This window comes from Trachinotus anak, unplaced genomic scaffold (assembly GCF_046630095.1).
Source record: "Trachinotus anak isolate AG129_WGS33_773 ecotype Australia unplaced genomic scaffold, CSIRO_AGI_Tana_v1 ptg000028l, whole genome shotgun sequence".
NCBI classification, from domain to species: Eukaryota; Metazoa; Chordata; class Actinopteri; order Carangiformes; family Carangidae; genus Trachinotus; species Trachinotus anak.
The window spans coordinates 21464279-21479706 of NW_027273879.1; the positions used below are offsets into that span (position 1 = coordinate 21464279).

Genomic DNA, 15428 nt, shown 5'->3' on the forward strand with positions numbered 1-15428 from the left:
AGTGTTTTTTTTCTAAATGGGGCCCCTTTAGGGAGGTTTCATATTAAGATGTCATTGCAAATTGTCCATTAGTTTTTTTTAAGGGGGAGAGAGACGGTGTTTTGAGCTAAAGGCTAACACACTCACAATGAGAGTGCTGGCATTTTGGTATTTAGGCGGTGTAGTGTTTACCATGTTCACCATCTGAGTTTAGTGGTAGCATGCTAATATATGAAATATCACTAAACGCAAAGTTCAACTGAGGCAGATGAGTTTTGCAGATATTTGGTCATAAAGCAAAGTGTATGATGCATTAACCTTTGAAATGGTGCACATTTCAGACAGTCGGCTCAGGAAGGCATTTGTGATGTTGAAAGTATCAAATGGAAAAACTCTTTCTCTTTCTCACCTCTGCACAGCTGGCCAGTCACAGTGTGAAGTGACTGCCTCCAGAGGCTAAAAACAGTCACTGAATGCACAGGTTGTGTCAGACTTTCTCGTTGTCTCACACAAAAATTCTGTCATAATTGATTGTTACCTGTCATTTTAATTTTCATTTGTAAATAATAATGAGAAATAGTCTATTTGATAGCATTTAATTAAAAAACAACTTGATTATACCATAATTTATTATATAGACCAAACTTCCTGATTATGCATTTTTAAGGACATGGAGAGGAAAAGATGAACACAGACAGTGAGCGATCACAACACGAAACAGATGAATGATTTTTTTCCCACACTGACAGTGAAGCCCAAGAAAACACCACAGCCACTGTGCCTAAAGAGGCAAACATGAATGATGCATATTTACAGAATTAGACTATAACAGTGAATATATATTTACAATAAATTAAAATTGAACTACCTGCTTTAGCCCAGCCTGAACTCAGACCTTCCTCCTGGTCTGCATGGACTTAGACTGGCTGCTCACTTGAGTGTAATCAAACATTGGGAGATTGCTGCAGAGGCGGTTCTCATTGGTTTTGTGTCTTTGCCGTGGACCGACAACTTCTCTTGGCTGTTTTGATTTTGTTCTGAAGGATGAACCTGTGCTCTGCTGCCACGGTGCAGACTGGAATCACCAGCACCGCCTCAGGACAGAAGGGTCTATTACAGGTGGTGTACATGTGGTTAATGACAGTGTTGCATGTGAATTACTGAGCGTTACAGCAGATCAGCCTCAGTCCCTAAAGTTGAAAAAATGACAAACAGCATGCAGATTTTTCATCATTCTGTCAATGACAGAAAACATTTGGTAATGCAACCCCGGACTGAAAGCACTCCAGGGTTATGTAGAATTGTCCAACATTGTTGTGAGGTGATAGATTTAGCCCAATGGCACATCTGTCTGTTGTAGTACACACAGCTCACGTCTGAGGTGGTCCTAACATCAGCCTGTGTAAAAGTGTAAAAAAGTGTAAAAATATTTGATGTGAAAATTTGACCAGCAAATATTTCACATTTTCATGATGCTTTAATAATATGAACTCAATAAATAATTTAATTTTTTTCTCTTTTTCTATTTTTGGTGTTGGAGTTGATGAGTCAGCTGCAGGCTACACACTAGTCTTGTGTCTTTAACCTGGGTCTGTACCTGGGTCTGTTAGCAGCTTAAGCTGTGTTCACTGCAACTGTGGAAATGGACAATCACCATTTCTTTGATAGCAAAAAAAAAACAACTTTTGCTCGTATTCATTCATTCACACACTGTAATACATCTGTGGCAATTGGGCTTAGGTATCTTTCCCAAGGAAGCTTTGAAATGCTGACTGGAGGAGCCAGGAATTGAACCACCAACCTTCAGATTACTGAGCAACCTGCTCCACCTCCTGAGCCTGAGCTCCTGTGATTTCTAACTAGGTCTACAGACATTATTGAGATAAATTGATTAGTTTAAATTTATATGTATATAATATAAATTTGAATAGCACATTTTTTGTACAAGGATCATTTTGTGTTGATTTTGTTATTGATTGTATATATGCTCATATATGCTCATGCTACAGTTGACAACTGTATAGCAATATAATTGATATAAAAACAGAAACAATGGTTCATTCTATCAACTTAAAAACTTAATAAAATGTGAACAGCAGAGGGATGAGTGGGAATGAGTGACATTAGAAGCAGAGAAAGAAGTGTCTCTCTCTGTGGGTCACTTGTTTTGGAGCACACTGACCTCAGACTGTGGCCTTTGAAGGGCAAACAGAGTTCACACAGTGTGACAGACAGAGACCTGCTGGTTAACTCCACATCCAGCTCAGCCTGTTTGCCTTTTACTCAGCAGCTCAGAGAAAAAAAAGATTCATAAACCCTGAGAACTCTGCTAACCTTTTATATTTACTCTAACCTTTGTGTCTCACAGCTGCTGCTGCTGATATTGGCTCATTTGCTGCTCTGTCATTGTCTGCCTTCGATCCGCAGACGCCTCAGCCTGACTGATAAAATTTACTGTAGACATTTGTCGTCTGCAGATGATGAATCCTGATGGTTCTGGTAAAATGTCCCAAGAAATTCACAAAATTTTCTGAACAACAGTTCACTGTTAATAACTGTTTTTTAATGGGGTGGGGTTGGGATTACTACATGGGTTGCAATTTATTAAGGTATTTGTAATGTGGCTTGTGCATGGTTGAATAGTTTTTGAAGGGTAAAAGGTTCCCAAATAGTCAGAAAGACATTCATCATTTACATTTTCAGTTAAACTCACAATTGACTGGGTTTTGATGAACACATCAGTTGACTGTAATGTAGAGCCGCAGGAATGATGTATTTTAGTAGGCCAACCCAGATGTTAGCTTCACCCTGGTTCCCTTGACTAAAAGCCAATGGGATTTTAAAATGTCCAACTGACTAAGTTAGGAACAGTTTGTAAGAGCGGCAGTAGAAACACAACGAGGCTGTAAAGGTGGACTGGTGAGGAGATCGGTTTTCAAGTTGGACTGATGATGTTTAATGTTCCCAACATCCTCTGTAGTCTCATTTAGCAGCTTGTTAGCAACCAGCCTATTTTAAGAGGAATATAAGCTTAAGAAATCATGACTGAGGTATTTACTGATGTATTTTATGTTGTAGAATAAAACCTGAAAATGTCTTGAGCTTATGTTAACCACAGACCTTATTTCAGTCATCTTAACAAAAACCCATTCAAATCGAGAATTTCAGGACAAGGGAACAGGAAGTGCTAACTTCTGACTAATTTCCCTGTTTTAGGACTCAGTCCTGCAGGACTGTATTCTAAGGAGTCTTCAGCGGAATTGCATGTATAAAGAGATGTCTAATGGGCTAGAACCTCAAAAAAAGTGCTTTGTTACATGGTAAAAGTCAAGTAAAAAAAAACAAACAAAACAGCACAAAATTGTTCATGCTATTGTTTTTTTTTATTGTGTTATGTGCAGATGCTTTAAGAAACCAGTGTTATTTCTTCAACCATGCACAATACCCATTAAAATGCCTTAAAACTCTTCAGTCAACCCTGTAGCTTTTACAAAGTAAGAACACTTCCATGGTGTCTGACTTTAATTGAAAATCACAATCAGAGAGGTGCTTTATGGGTATTTAATTATGAACAGCAACAGGGGCAAAGTGATCATGTGCAGCTTCTCACAGTCTGTCCGTCATGATGATGTTGGCATGTTCAGTACCATGATGCCTGTGACCAAAACAAAAGCTATGCTCACAGACTGTATCTGGCAATATGTGCAAAAGCATGAAGCAGAGGGGTCAACTGTAGCACGTAACCTGCACTGAACAGACAGATGTGGGACTGATGTTTATGTTTTCACCTCACTCTCGGCAAATGAATCAGTCGCTTGGTGAATAGTTGAGGACTGAAAGGTGGCAGAGGTGCTGTTATCTGAGGATTAGCTGCCATCACTGAGGGATTACACAGATTCCAGCTCTGATTACAGCTGTGATTACCTGCATTGTTACAAAATAAAAGTAGCTTCTCTTTTAATTGTATATGTGTTAAGTATCTCCCAGTTTAAAAGGGTTAGATGATGCAAATGTTATAACATAAACTAAAATTCAGTCAAATAAATATATAAAGGAACAAGTTGTTAATAGTCAAACAAATAGTGAAGTGTATTTGTTTCTTTGTGTTTTCCTGTGTCAGGGAGCGGTCAGTGAACGTGTCAGAGCCCGAGTCTTTGGAGTTGACAGTTTCCAACCTGAAACCAGAGGAGAGCTACAGCTTCAGAGTCATCGCCTACAATGACGTGGGACCAGGAGAGAGCTCCGCCCCCCTGAGGATCACCACCAAACCTGACCGTGAGGCACAAACACACACAGAAATACTTGTTTTTTATATATACATATACTGTGTTTTGTGTATCATGTACATTTCTTGATGTATCTAAATATGGTATGTGGTGTTTACCATATTGGCCAGAATATAAAACAAGCCTGATTCTAAAACGGACACTAGATACATGTGGAAAGCAAAAGGAGCTCATCACCAACTTGACACACGAAGTACGCCCAGTTTTCTGGAGGGAATCTTTGGAGCTCGACTCACACTCACACACACAGCAGCAGTAGTATTAGTTTTTGTGAGTGTGTGAGCAGTGTCTCGTCTTTGTGTCTCTACAGTGCAGGTTCCCAGCAGGGTGGAGTCTCTCCGAGTGGAGGCTCTGTCTCCTACCTCTGTCCAGGTGAGCTGGGAGCCCCCCAGCCAACCAAACGGCCCCTTGCTGGTCTACAGACTACTGTGGACTGAGAGCCCGTCTGGCAAGGAACAGGTCAGCACTGTGATGGAGGGCAACCTGTCAGAATAGAGTTGCTATGTGGAGGTGATTTAAATGCCATAAAATGATTAGTTCTGACTTTCTGAGGGATAATCGCTGCTGTGTGTTTGTGTTCAGAGTGTGGAGGTGAATGGACTCAACTACAAAATGGAAGGACTCAATAAGTTCACAGAGTACACAGTTCGGGTTTTGGCAATAAACCGCTATGGACCAGGCACTGCCTCAGAGACGGTTAGCGTCACCACCCAATCAGACGGTGAGTTCTACCTCAGCCTCTCGTAATGATATAAACATGTTGTCGTCTTGAAGCACTTTGGTTTGATTAGTTGTTGTGCATAAATTATTGAAACTGGATCACACATCTGGTCACTGCAGATAAGCGGTGTTTACACTGGGCATATTCCTGTGTTCATTTGTGTAATCAGTTTACCACGCATCAAAACTCCACCATAGCAATGCACATGTTGCACTATGTACATAGAGCGAGGAGAGGAGGGTTAGCACGCCCACGCCCCACATAACAGGCTAATCCAGACCTGATGTAGTTCCAGTCAAGAAGAAGAAGGACGTTGGATACTAAAAGTTGCTGTTTAGTTGCCGAGCCTCCGTTCTCAAATGTTGGAATGTCTGAGAACGCAACATGGTTCCTTAAAAATTATATGGGCTTCATCTTCAGTGTTGACCTCACACTGCACTAGTGAGCATTACAAAAGGTCCAACCAATAAAGTAGTCACCATCTGTTTGAAACCACCCACTCTTCATCCTACCAGGTCACAGTGACTACATAGCTGATCGCCCTGTGGTTTCCTCTTAGCATAATGGTCTGTCTCTGCTGTGCTAGTTGAGAGATACTGAAGTTTTTAGTCCTACATGCAGTTTTACTTGATTTCATTAAAATGACTAATTAATAGGCTTACAGTTTTAATTTCCTGACACATCTCTCATAATGCTCTTAATTAAAGCAGGTGCCGTAAAAGAAAGTTGATGGCGCAAACTGTTATATACCATAAATTCTGTTTTAATAATCCAATATAATATCTGTGCAGTTTCTTTCAACCATCACCAAACAGGAACAGGTATTAACCCTGTGTACAGCCACACCAGTCAAAGCCTGTTGCCTTCTACAGTTGAGGTGAATAAAGAACAAAACACCATCAAATGAGAGTCAAGTGAATTCAAGTGAGAGCATCTCTGATGTCTGCAGTCTGACTAGTTTGACTGGTTTTTGTGTGTGTGTGTGTGTGTGAGAGAGAGAGAGAGTGGGAGAGAGAGATAGAGAGAGAGAGGGAGGGAGGGGCCATTAGTTTGGATGAAAGTGTGTGTGTGTGTGTGTGTGTGTGTGTGTGTGAGAGAGAGAGAGAGAGAGAGAGAGGGAGGGACCATTAGTTTGGATGAAAGTGTGTGTGTGTGTGTGTGTGTGTGTGTGAGAGAGAGAGAGAGAGAGAGAGAGAGGGAGGGAGGGAGGGAGGGGCCATTAGTTTGGATGAAAGAGAGAGATAAAGAAGAGTAACACACACTTTTTTCAGACATTAACTCTCTCATTCTCTCTCTCTCTCTCTCTCTCTCTCTCTCCCACTGTCAGTGGTTTCATTAGGGGACTCAGGGGTCTTTAATTAAGCAGTGAGATGAGGAGAGATTTGCTTCATTTCAGCCTCTCAGCCTGACACAGTATTGGAGCCCATACATTCTCCCATGGGCACACACACACACACACACACACACACACGCCCACCCACCCACCCACCCTTGTTTTACTATATTTGGGAGAACCTGACATTCATATAATGCATTCCCTAGCCTCTTAGCCTGAGCTTAACCATCACAGTTGAATGCCTGACTCCAACCTTCACCCTGAAACCAGGTCTTAACCCTCAATCAGGCATTTAAACTAGTCAAACCCGAGAAACATAGGAAAACCAACCGACTCATTTACTGACTGGCTGACTGACTCACTCACTTGCTCGCTGGCTGACTGACTCACTGACTCACTGACTGACTGATAGACATGCGTTGTCAAGTTACACATTGGTTGTGGAGTGTCCTCATTGGCTGTTGTTCTTTCTAAATGAATTAGCACAGACAGTGCTGCCAACTTTAGATTATAAAAAAGCACCTAACAATAAATCCAGTGACTTTGTGGATGAACCTTTGCTACTTTCCACAGAAGAGAGTCACCACTACTGCGTCATGAGCAAGAGGCCCACCTCTGTCTGTGTCTACTCTGTACAGTGAGTGGCAGAGAGGCTGAGCAGCAGTTTGATACCCAGACAGAGACTGAGCACAGAGAGGAAGAGAGAAATCGACAGATCTGAAACCAGCTGATGATGATGTCAGTTTACAGCGATGACGTCGGTTTACAGCGATGACGTCAGTTTACAACATGATGTCAGTTCATAGTGGTTCCACAACAGTTTTCAACTAGGTCCTATGTTTCCCACATCGACCATACATGGTGCAGTTATATTCTGGGTTTTGACCCTAGACTTGTTGCCTTTTCAAAGTCAGCAGACAGAACTGATGCTGACTCCAGCCACCACACCAGTCAGTCAGTTAGGGAATGATAAGAGCTTGGTGGTGGGCGGGGTTACACCACAGTCTGGTCCTTTAATATCTCCTCTGGGTGGGACTTGAGCTCTGACTGGTGGACAGATGCAGATGATGTTGTTAATAAACTTACATACATCAGCAGTGAGAGAGAATGGAGGCATCTGTCCAGCTGCAATCACACACACACACACACACACACAGATGCAGAATGGCTGTATTGTGAATCTTCTGGCTGCATCTGGATGATAACAATGACTTGTGTGCTAATTGAACCCACAATACAACTGATGTGTGCACGCACACACATACACACACACTCACATACAAAATAAGCAGCTGAATCAACAGATAAGCTTCTGACAGTTAATTAGGCATCTGCTTGGACAGACACAGTTCATTCAGACCAACACACTTTGATTCTCAAAATGAACATGTCTCTTCATCATTCTATGCTTCTTCTTCCTCATGTCGCTTATTTATCTTTTTCTTCACCATCACCATGTTTTTGTTTTTCATTTTTCATATTGTTTGTTTTCTGTTTAGTCTTTGCTTGTTTCCTCGACCTTCTTCATTCCCTGTGTCTTCTATCATCTTTGTTTTACTACTTTACCTTTGCTTTTGTTCCTCTTCTCTGTATTCGTCTTTATCACCTTGTTTTCATTTTTAAGCTTCATGTCTTCTCTTCCATCATCTTTGTTTTGATCTTCATGTTTTCCTTTCATTCCATTTTCTCCATTATCTTCTACTTTGTCTTTGTTTTCTTTCACTTTTATCTTCATTTTCTTCTCTTTCATCTTCTTTGCTTTGTTGTTTTTCTTTTTCACTCGTCTTTTTTTCTAATCTTTTCCTTCTATACTTTGTCCTCCTCATCATCTTTCCTGTTATCTATTTCTTTTTTCTTTTCCTGTTTGTCCTCCATCCTCCTGCATGGGTCTCTGCTCTTCTGCTTTGCCTAATTGTCGTCTTCCCTGTCTTTTCTTCTTCTTGTATCTTTTACATCACTTTTTGCTGGGATACTCACAGAGAGTGACAGTGTTTGTGAAAGTCCGTGTGTGTGTGTGTGTGTTATGACACCTGTCATTTTTCTGGTGGTAATCATGTCATTCTGCAGTGACACAGTCAGATCACAGAGACTGAACGCCAGCATTGGTCCATCAGCTTCCTGTCTGTGCTGATGTCATCATGATGACTGATGGACAGGAGTGGTCTGACACCAAACAAAGTCAGCTCGGCACTCCAAGGCACTGCCACTGTAAAAAACTAATAATACACCATCATCCATCACTGGTACTTCCAGTGGCTTTTAGCTTAGCTTAGCACAAAGACTGGAAGTAGGTGGAAACTGTTAGCCTAGCTCCAACAAAAGTGAAAAAACTCCACTTGCCGTCAACACTAAGGCCGTCTGATTTATTCATGAAACGTTGTTCATCTTCAGTTGTTAGATGGTAGATGAGGATTTGCTAAACCTGCTCTATAATACCTGTGATCTAGTCTACACATGGGAAACATGTTGTTTTCAGAGATCAAATGAAGATATACTGTGTGTATATATATGTGTACATATATATCTATATGTATCTATCTTTAATATATATAATATAATATAATATATTTAATATATCTTTTCTGCATTCTGTTGCCATGGCGCCGCGGATGGCTGCCTCGGTGTTTTGGTGCGCATTTTTTTGCCTTATTTTCTTTATAAATCCAGTTTTCTGCTTTGGTTTCCGGAGCTCTTTCACCAGAGAAGAGCTCATTAACATCAGAGAAACAACTCCAGTGGATTTTTTTCCTACTTTTCTCGACTCATCTGTGGGATTATTGGACATTTTGGTCAGAGGTGCACTGACCGTTGCTCTCGCAGTGAAACGCCGGAGGAGAGGAAAACGTGCCGGTGCGCTTGCGCGTCTCCGCCGGCGCGCACTCCGCACACCGCTCCCAGGTATCTTTCTCTCCAACGTGCGTTCACTGCCCAACAAACTGGATGAACTTCAGCTACTGGTGCAGAAGAACAGAGACTTTTCCTCATCTGCCGTCCTGTGCTTCACGGAGACGTGGCTGTGTGGATCGATTCCGAACTCTGCGCTGGAGCTGGCCGGCTTCCAACTCTTCAGAGCGGATCGCGACACAGAGCTGTCCGGCAAAACCAAAGGTGGAGGAATCTGCTTTTATGCAAACAGTGGCTGGTGCAGAGACGTGACAGTGATCCTGCAGCACTGTTCTCCTGACCTGGAGACTTTCATCATAAACTGCAGGCCCTTCTACTCCCCCCGTGAGTTCACCTCAATCATCCTGGTCGGTGTTTACATCCCACCACAGGCCAACGTGCAGGAGGCACAGCGGGCGCTCGCCGACCAGATACTGTGTGTGGAGCAGACCAACCCGGACTCCGTAGTTATTGTCCTTGGTGACTTTAACAAAGGGAACCTCAGTCATGAACTGCCCAAATATAGACAGTTTGTTAATTGCCCGACCAGAGAGGGGAACACTCTGGACCACTGTTACACCACAATCAGTGGTGCTTATCACGCCGTCCCCCGGGCTGCACTGGGCCACTCTGACCATGTCATGGTCCACCTGATTCCCACATACAGGCAGAAACTAAAACTGTGTAAACCTGTTGCGAGGACATCAAAGCAGTGGAGCAGTGAAGCCATAGAGGATCTGCGGGCATGTTTGGACTGCACTGACTGGGAAGTGTTCAGGACTGCTTCCAACAGTCTGGATGAGTTCACAGAGGCTGTGACATCATACATCAGCTTCTGTGAGGACTGCTGTATCCCATCACGCACCAGGGTGAGTTATAACAATGACAAACCCTGGTTCACAGCTAAGCTCAGTCAGCTCAGGAGGCAAAAGGAGGAAGCTTTCAGGAGTGGGGACAGGGACAAGTTTAAAGAGTCCAAGTACAGGTTTAGCAAAGCGGTGAGAGAAGCTAAACGACTGTACTCTGAGAAACTTCAGCTCCAGTTCTCAGCCAATGACTCTGCTTCTGTCTGGAAAGGGCTCAGACAGATCACTAACTACAAACCTAAACCCCCCCACTCCATTAATGACTTCCGTCTGGCCAACGATCTGAATGAGTTCTACTGCCGCTTTGAAAGACAGTGGGACAAGCCTGACACTAACCTCCACATCAGAGCCACATCAGAACCCTCCTCCTCCCCTACCAAAGGAACGTCTCTCTCTATCCTGGAGAGAGATGTCAACAGGCTTTTTAAGAAGCAGAACCCCCGCAAAGCAGCCGGTCCTGACTCTGTCTCTCCATCATCCCTGAAGCACTGTGCTGATCAGCTGTCTCCAGTGTTCACGGACATCTTCAACACCTCACTGGAGACCTGCCACGTGCCAGCCTGCTTCAAATCCTCCACCATCATCCCTGTCCCCAAAAAACCAAGGCCCACAGGACTAAATGACTATAGACCCATTGCCCTGACCTCTGTGGTCATGAAATCATTTGAGCGTCTTGTCCTGTCCCATCTCAAATCCATCACTGACCCACTCCTGGACCCCCTGCAGTTCGCCTACAGAGCCAACAGGTCTGTAGACGACGCCGTCAACATGGCTCTCCACTTCATCCTCCAGCACCTGGACTCCTCAGGGACCTATGCCAGGATCCTGTTTGTGGACTTTAGCTCTGCCTTCAACACCATCATCCCGGCTCTGCTGCAGGACAAGCTCTCCCAGCTGAGCGTGCCTGACTCCACCTGCAGGTGGATCACCGACTTCCTGTCTGACAGGAGGCAGCACGTGAAGCTAGGAAAGCACGTGTCTGACTCCCAGACCATCAGCACTGGATCCCCGCAAGGCTGCGTTCTTTCTCCTCTGCTCTTCTCCCTGTACACTAACACCTGCACCTCCAGCCATCAGTCTGTCAAGCTCCTGAAGTTTGCAGACGACACCACTCTCATTGGACTCATCTCTGATGGCGATGAGTCTGCCTACAGGTGGGAGACTGAGCGTCTGGTGACCTGGTGCAGGCAGAACAACCTAGAGCTAAACGCTCTGAAGACAGTGGAAATGATAGTGGACTTCAGGAAGAGCCCAGCCCCACCCACCCCCATCTCCCTGTGTGACTCCCCCGTGGCTACCGTGGAGCATTTTCGCTTCTTGGGAACCACCATCACACAGGATCTCAAATGGGAGCTAAACATCAGCTCCCTCATCAAAAAAGCTCAGCAGAGGATGTATTTCCTGAGGCAATTGAAGAAGTTCAACCTGCCAAGGACTATGATGGTGAACTTCTACACCTCCATCATTGAGTCCATCCTCACCTCCTCCATCACCATCTGGTACGCTGCTGCCACGGAGAGGGACAATAACAGACTGCAGCGTATCATCCACTCTGCTGAGAAGGTGATTGGCTGCAATCTTCCGTCCCTCCAGGACCTGTACGCCTCAAGGGCTCTGAGGCGTGCAGGGAAGATTGTAGCTGACTCCTCCCACCCTGGACACAAACTCTTTGAGACACTCCCCTCTGGCAGGAGGCTGCGGTCCTTCAGGACCAAAACCTCTCGCCACAAAAATAGCTTCTTCCCATCTGCTATTAGCCTCATCAACAAGGCTAGAGAGCCCCACTGTTGCTGATCAATTGCACCAATCACCAGAAAAAATTCCTTGTATGTGAAAGCATACTTGGCAATAAAACTGATTCTGATTCTGATTCTGATTCTGATTTAAAATCTAAATATACTATTCTAATCAAACATTCCCCAGCTGACAGATGCATTTAAATCAGCATAAACAAAACATTTAATGTAGTTCAAGCAGGAGCAGTGGTGAACCAGTCTGGTTTGATTTATTAATTAGTAGGATTGATTCTGACAGTATCTGTTGTCTTGTATGAAAAGGTTCTTCTCCTGTTGATTAAATCTCTGCAGCCATCTGAAGGCAGCAGGACACAAGTTAATAAATCTGCGACAGAGCACAGTGCCATTACACTGGGTCATCTGCTGTGTTTACCTTGATTAACTTATATGCAAGTGACACCAGGCTGCTACAGAATAACCACACACCCCTCCACACACACCAGACTGGTTATATTCTGCCTGTTATGTGGGAGAGGTAACAGGCTAATTTCTTACCTCCATTATGATGTGATGAGTGATTAGTTTAAAAGCCATGAACCAGGTGAGTAAATGTGTTCATGTGTCTCACTGTGGTCCCTGACTGAGCACAGTTCTGATCTTCCCTGAGTGTTTCACACAGGGCAGTTCCAGGGAATTACTGTTTCACCTCCATAAACTCAGGTGACATGTGACAGAAAGATAAATCCTTTTTAAAGCTTTAAAATCTTTTAAAGCCCTTTAGATTTATTTGGGAGCTCCTGGGGGGGTCTCAACCCACATGTTGGGAACCACCGCTCTAACAGACTGTTATAAAATGGATAATGGATTTTTTCCTCTAAAACACCATATAAAGTATATCAGCAGGTTAAGTGCACAGATTCCTCAGCATACTGAGGAAGACAGTCTAAAAACTTACATTGATCAAAAATAGCATATAAGGAAATGGAAAGTCACTTCAGTCTTTGGCTTATGAATAATCTGGTGTTTGTCTATCTGATGCATTTACACTGTGTTATGTTTGTCTCTGCAGTGCCCAGTGCACCTCCTCAGAACATCACCTTAGAGGTCGTCCTGTCCAGGGTGAGTTTAAACTTTTATATATTTATTCCCTCCCCTCTCTGTGCACATCTCTGCACTGCAACAACAACAACACTCCACTCTCTTCCTGTTATTGTCATAACAGTAAAAATCATTTCAGGACATCTTTAATCATATTTAAGGCAGATTTGTAAACATTTCTGTGGTCACACTGAGCTTCTTTTTTTCATTCTCAAGTTGCCTGCATAAACCATTGAACATTTATGGCTGAAGCTCCAGCTTTCTCCACCCTGGAAGTGACTGATGACTGACGACTGTTTATTCTGACACACATTTAAACTGCCATCAGTCAGCTCTGCCAACCGTTCCTCTCTGGTGATCTGGCCTCATTTTACTGATTGATGCAATCCACAAATGTACAGAAGCATAGTGTATGTGCTACTATTTATATATATTTAAATAGTTCACCCAAAAATAATTTTTGATTATATAAAAAGTGATGACCACCTCGTGTGTTCACAGAGGACAGGTAGGTCAGGGGTCCTCTCTTCCTCCATAAATATCATAGACTGTAAATAAATATCATAGACTGTAAATAAAGATGGACGTAGCCTCCGTCATGTCACCCACAGGTTTCTGAAGAGTGGTCATGAAGCTCAGAGTGAGCTGCTCCACCGTCACCATCTTGGCAGTGCCTGACTCTCGGCTAATCCAAAAATGGTCAAAGAGGTTGGGCATTTGTGGAGCTGAGACTTTGGTGCATGATGGTTGTCACAAGGTACTGTCACCAACCTGTCACTCAAAGCAACCACACCCTCAATTATTCATAACTTAAAGCCTTAATAGAATGTAGCATAGGTGAGTTATATAAAAATTCACCCCCGCACAGTTGTCATGAAGGAGGAAGAGGCCAAAACTGTTTTCTGTACTGAGGAGCTGCTGTTTTTGGAACTTCACTGTTGGCTTCATTTTTCAGCCTCGCTTGCTAAATGTTTAAAAAACAAAACAAACCAAAGATCCAGCGCTGGCTACCTATAAGGTGGTGCCAAAACCAGCCGAGGCCAGAGCTGGGGTCAACTCTGATGTTAGCCTAATAAGCAAGCAGCTCCTCTCATCCTCTTAAACTGTTTAAAAGCAGCAGCCAGTTTAACAAGTGGGCACACAGCCCAATCTGGAGGAAACTGTTCTCTAAAATGGAAAAATATACAGAACCCCAGAGACTTTAGGTGTAATATACAGCATCAGATATGTGTTGAGGGGCAGATCTTTTTGAATTTGCTTCTTACAAGTTATTTTACCAAATAATCAGTGTTACAATCTAAACATGTTTCCTTGATTGTTAGCTGTTGACTTAATTGAGGTTGTAACAGGTTACTTAAATGTGTAAAGTGGTGTAAAATGGTGCTTGCACCTTAAAAATCCTGCTCTAATATCTGACTGACTATAATGCACCATGTTCTGCTCAGACATGTCATGGTGATGACACTGTTAACTGGCTCTTCTACAACTTGTAACTTTCTGTGTTCTGCACCTGTTTAAGAGCCTCTGTAAGTGTAGACAGGAGATGGAAGATAAGAATTCCGATAAAATAATCCCATATAATGAGAAGTGTTACTGCATTCACCACATGTAGGTGTCATGAGGATTTTTCAACCTGCTCAGAGTGCAGCAGCAGAGAAAATGATCAATATTTCCAGAGATGTGAACAGCTCATAATTTATGTCCATAAAAAGGAGGATTGGATTGTCTGTGGAGAGCTGACCTAATTTAGTTTCTGTCTATTTATTTTCCTGCATGTGATGGATATTTCTCTGCTGATTGGCTCTCAGGTCTGGGCTGATCAATCAGTGCTGTCAGAGCTGCATGATAGTTCAAAGCTTCATGAGACCAGGGGAGTATTTTTCTCAACAGAACATTTATTTGAAAAGAAAAATGAATAAAAAGAATTTGTTTGTTAAATGAAATGAAAGCTGAATACCAAACATACTGAGCAGCAGGTGTCTTAAACATTACTGAAGTGTTTTTTAGCAAGCTCTGCCAGCTCCACACCCTGATCTCTGACCTCTGACCTCCCTGTAGATAAAGATGACAGAACAAGATAGTTCAACTAATGACACAGAGAAATGTTATTTTCTAGTTTTAACAGCAGTGGGACTAACAGTAGATGTCTCAGCAACATTTACCTACACATACCTACACTCATCGGTCACTTTACTAGGTACACCTTGCTGATACCAGGTTGGACCCCTTTTGCCTTCAGAACTGCCTTAATTCTTCGTTGCATAGATTCAACAAGGTGCTGGAAACATTCCTCAGAGATTTTGGTCCATGTTGACTTGACAGCATCACACAGTTGCTGCATATCTGTCAGCTGCACATCCATGATGTGAATCTCTCGTTTCACCACATCCCAAAGGTTCTCTGTTGGACTGAGATCTGGTGACTGTGGAGGTCATCTGAGTACAGTGAACTCATGTCATGTTCAAGAAACCAGTTTGAGATGATCTGAGCTTTGTGACATGGTGCATTATCCTGCTGGAAGCA

The 15428-nt window shown here is 43.1% G+C and overlaps 1 protein-coding gene across 5 annotated transcripts in view; it reads left to right on the plus strand.

Moving 5' to 3' along the window:
- The window catches only part of dcc (DCC netrin 1 receptor), a 273002-nt gene that overhangs the window by 153423 nt on the left and 104151 nt on the right, over positions 1 to 15428 (plus strand). For all 5 annotated transcript variants that reach the window (XM_071465819.1, XM_071465820.1, XM_071465822.1 and 2 more), the window contains exons 9-12: positions 4100 to 4254; positions 4576 to 4724; positions 4848 to 4986; positions 12877 to 12926. In XM_071465819.1, the coding sequence (XP_071321920.1) occupies positions 4100 to 4254; positions 4576 to 4724; positions 4848 to 4986; positions 12877 to 12926 (493 nt within the window). The remainder of the gene's footprint in view (positions 1 to 4099; positions 4255 to 4575; positions 4725 to 4847; positions 4987 to 12876; positions 12927 to 15428) is intronic.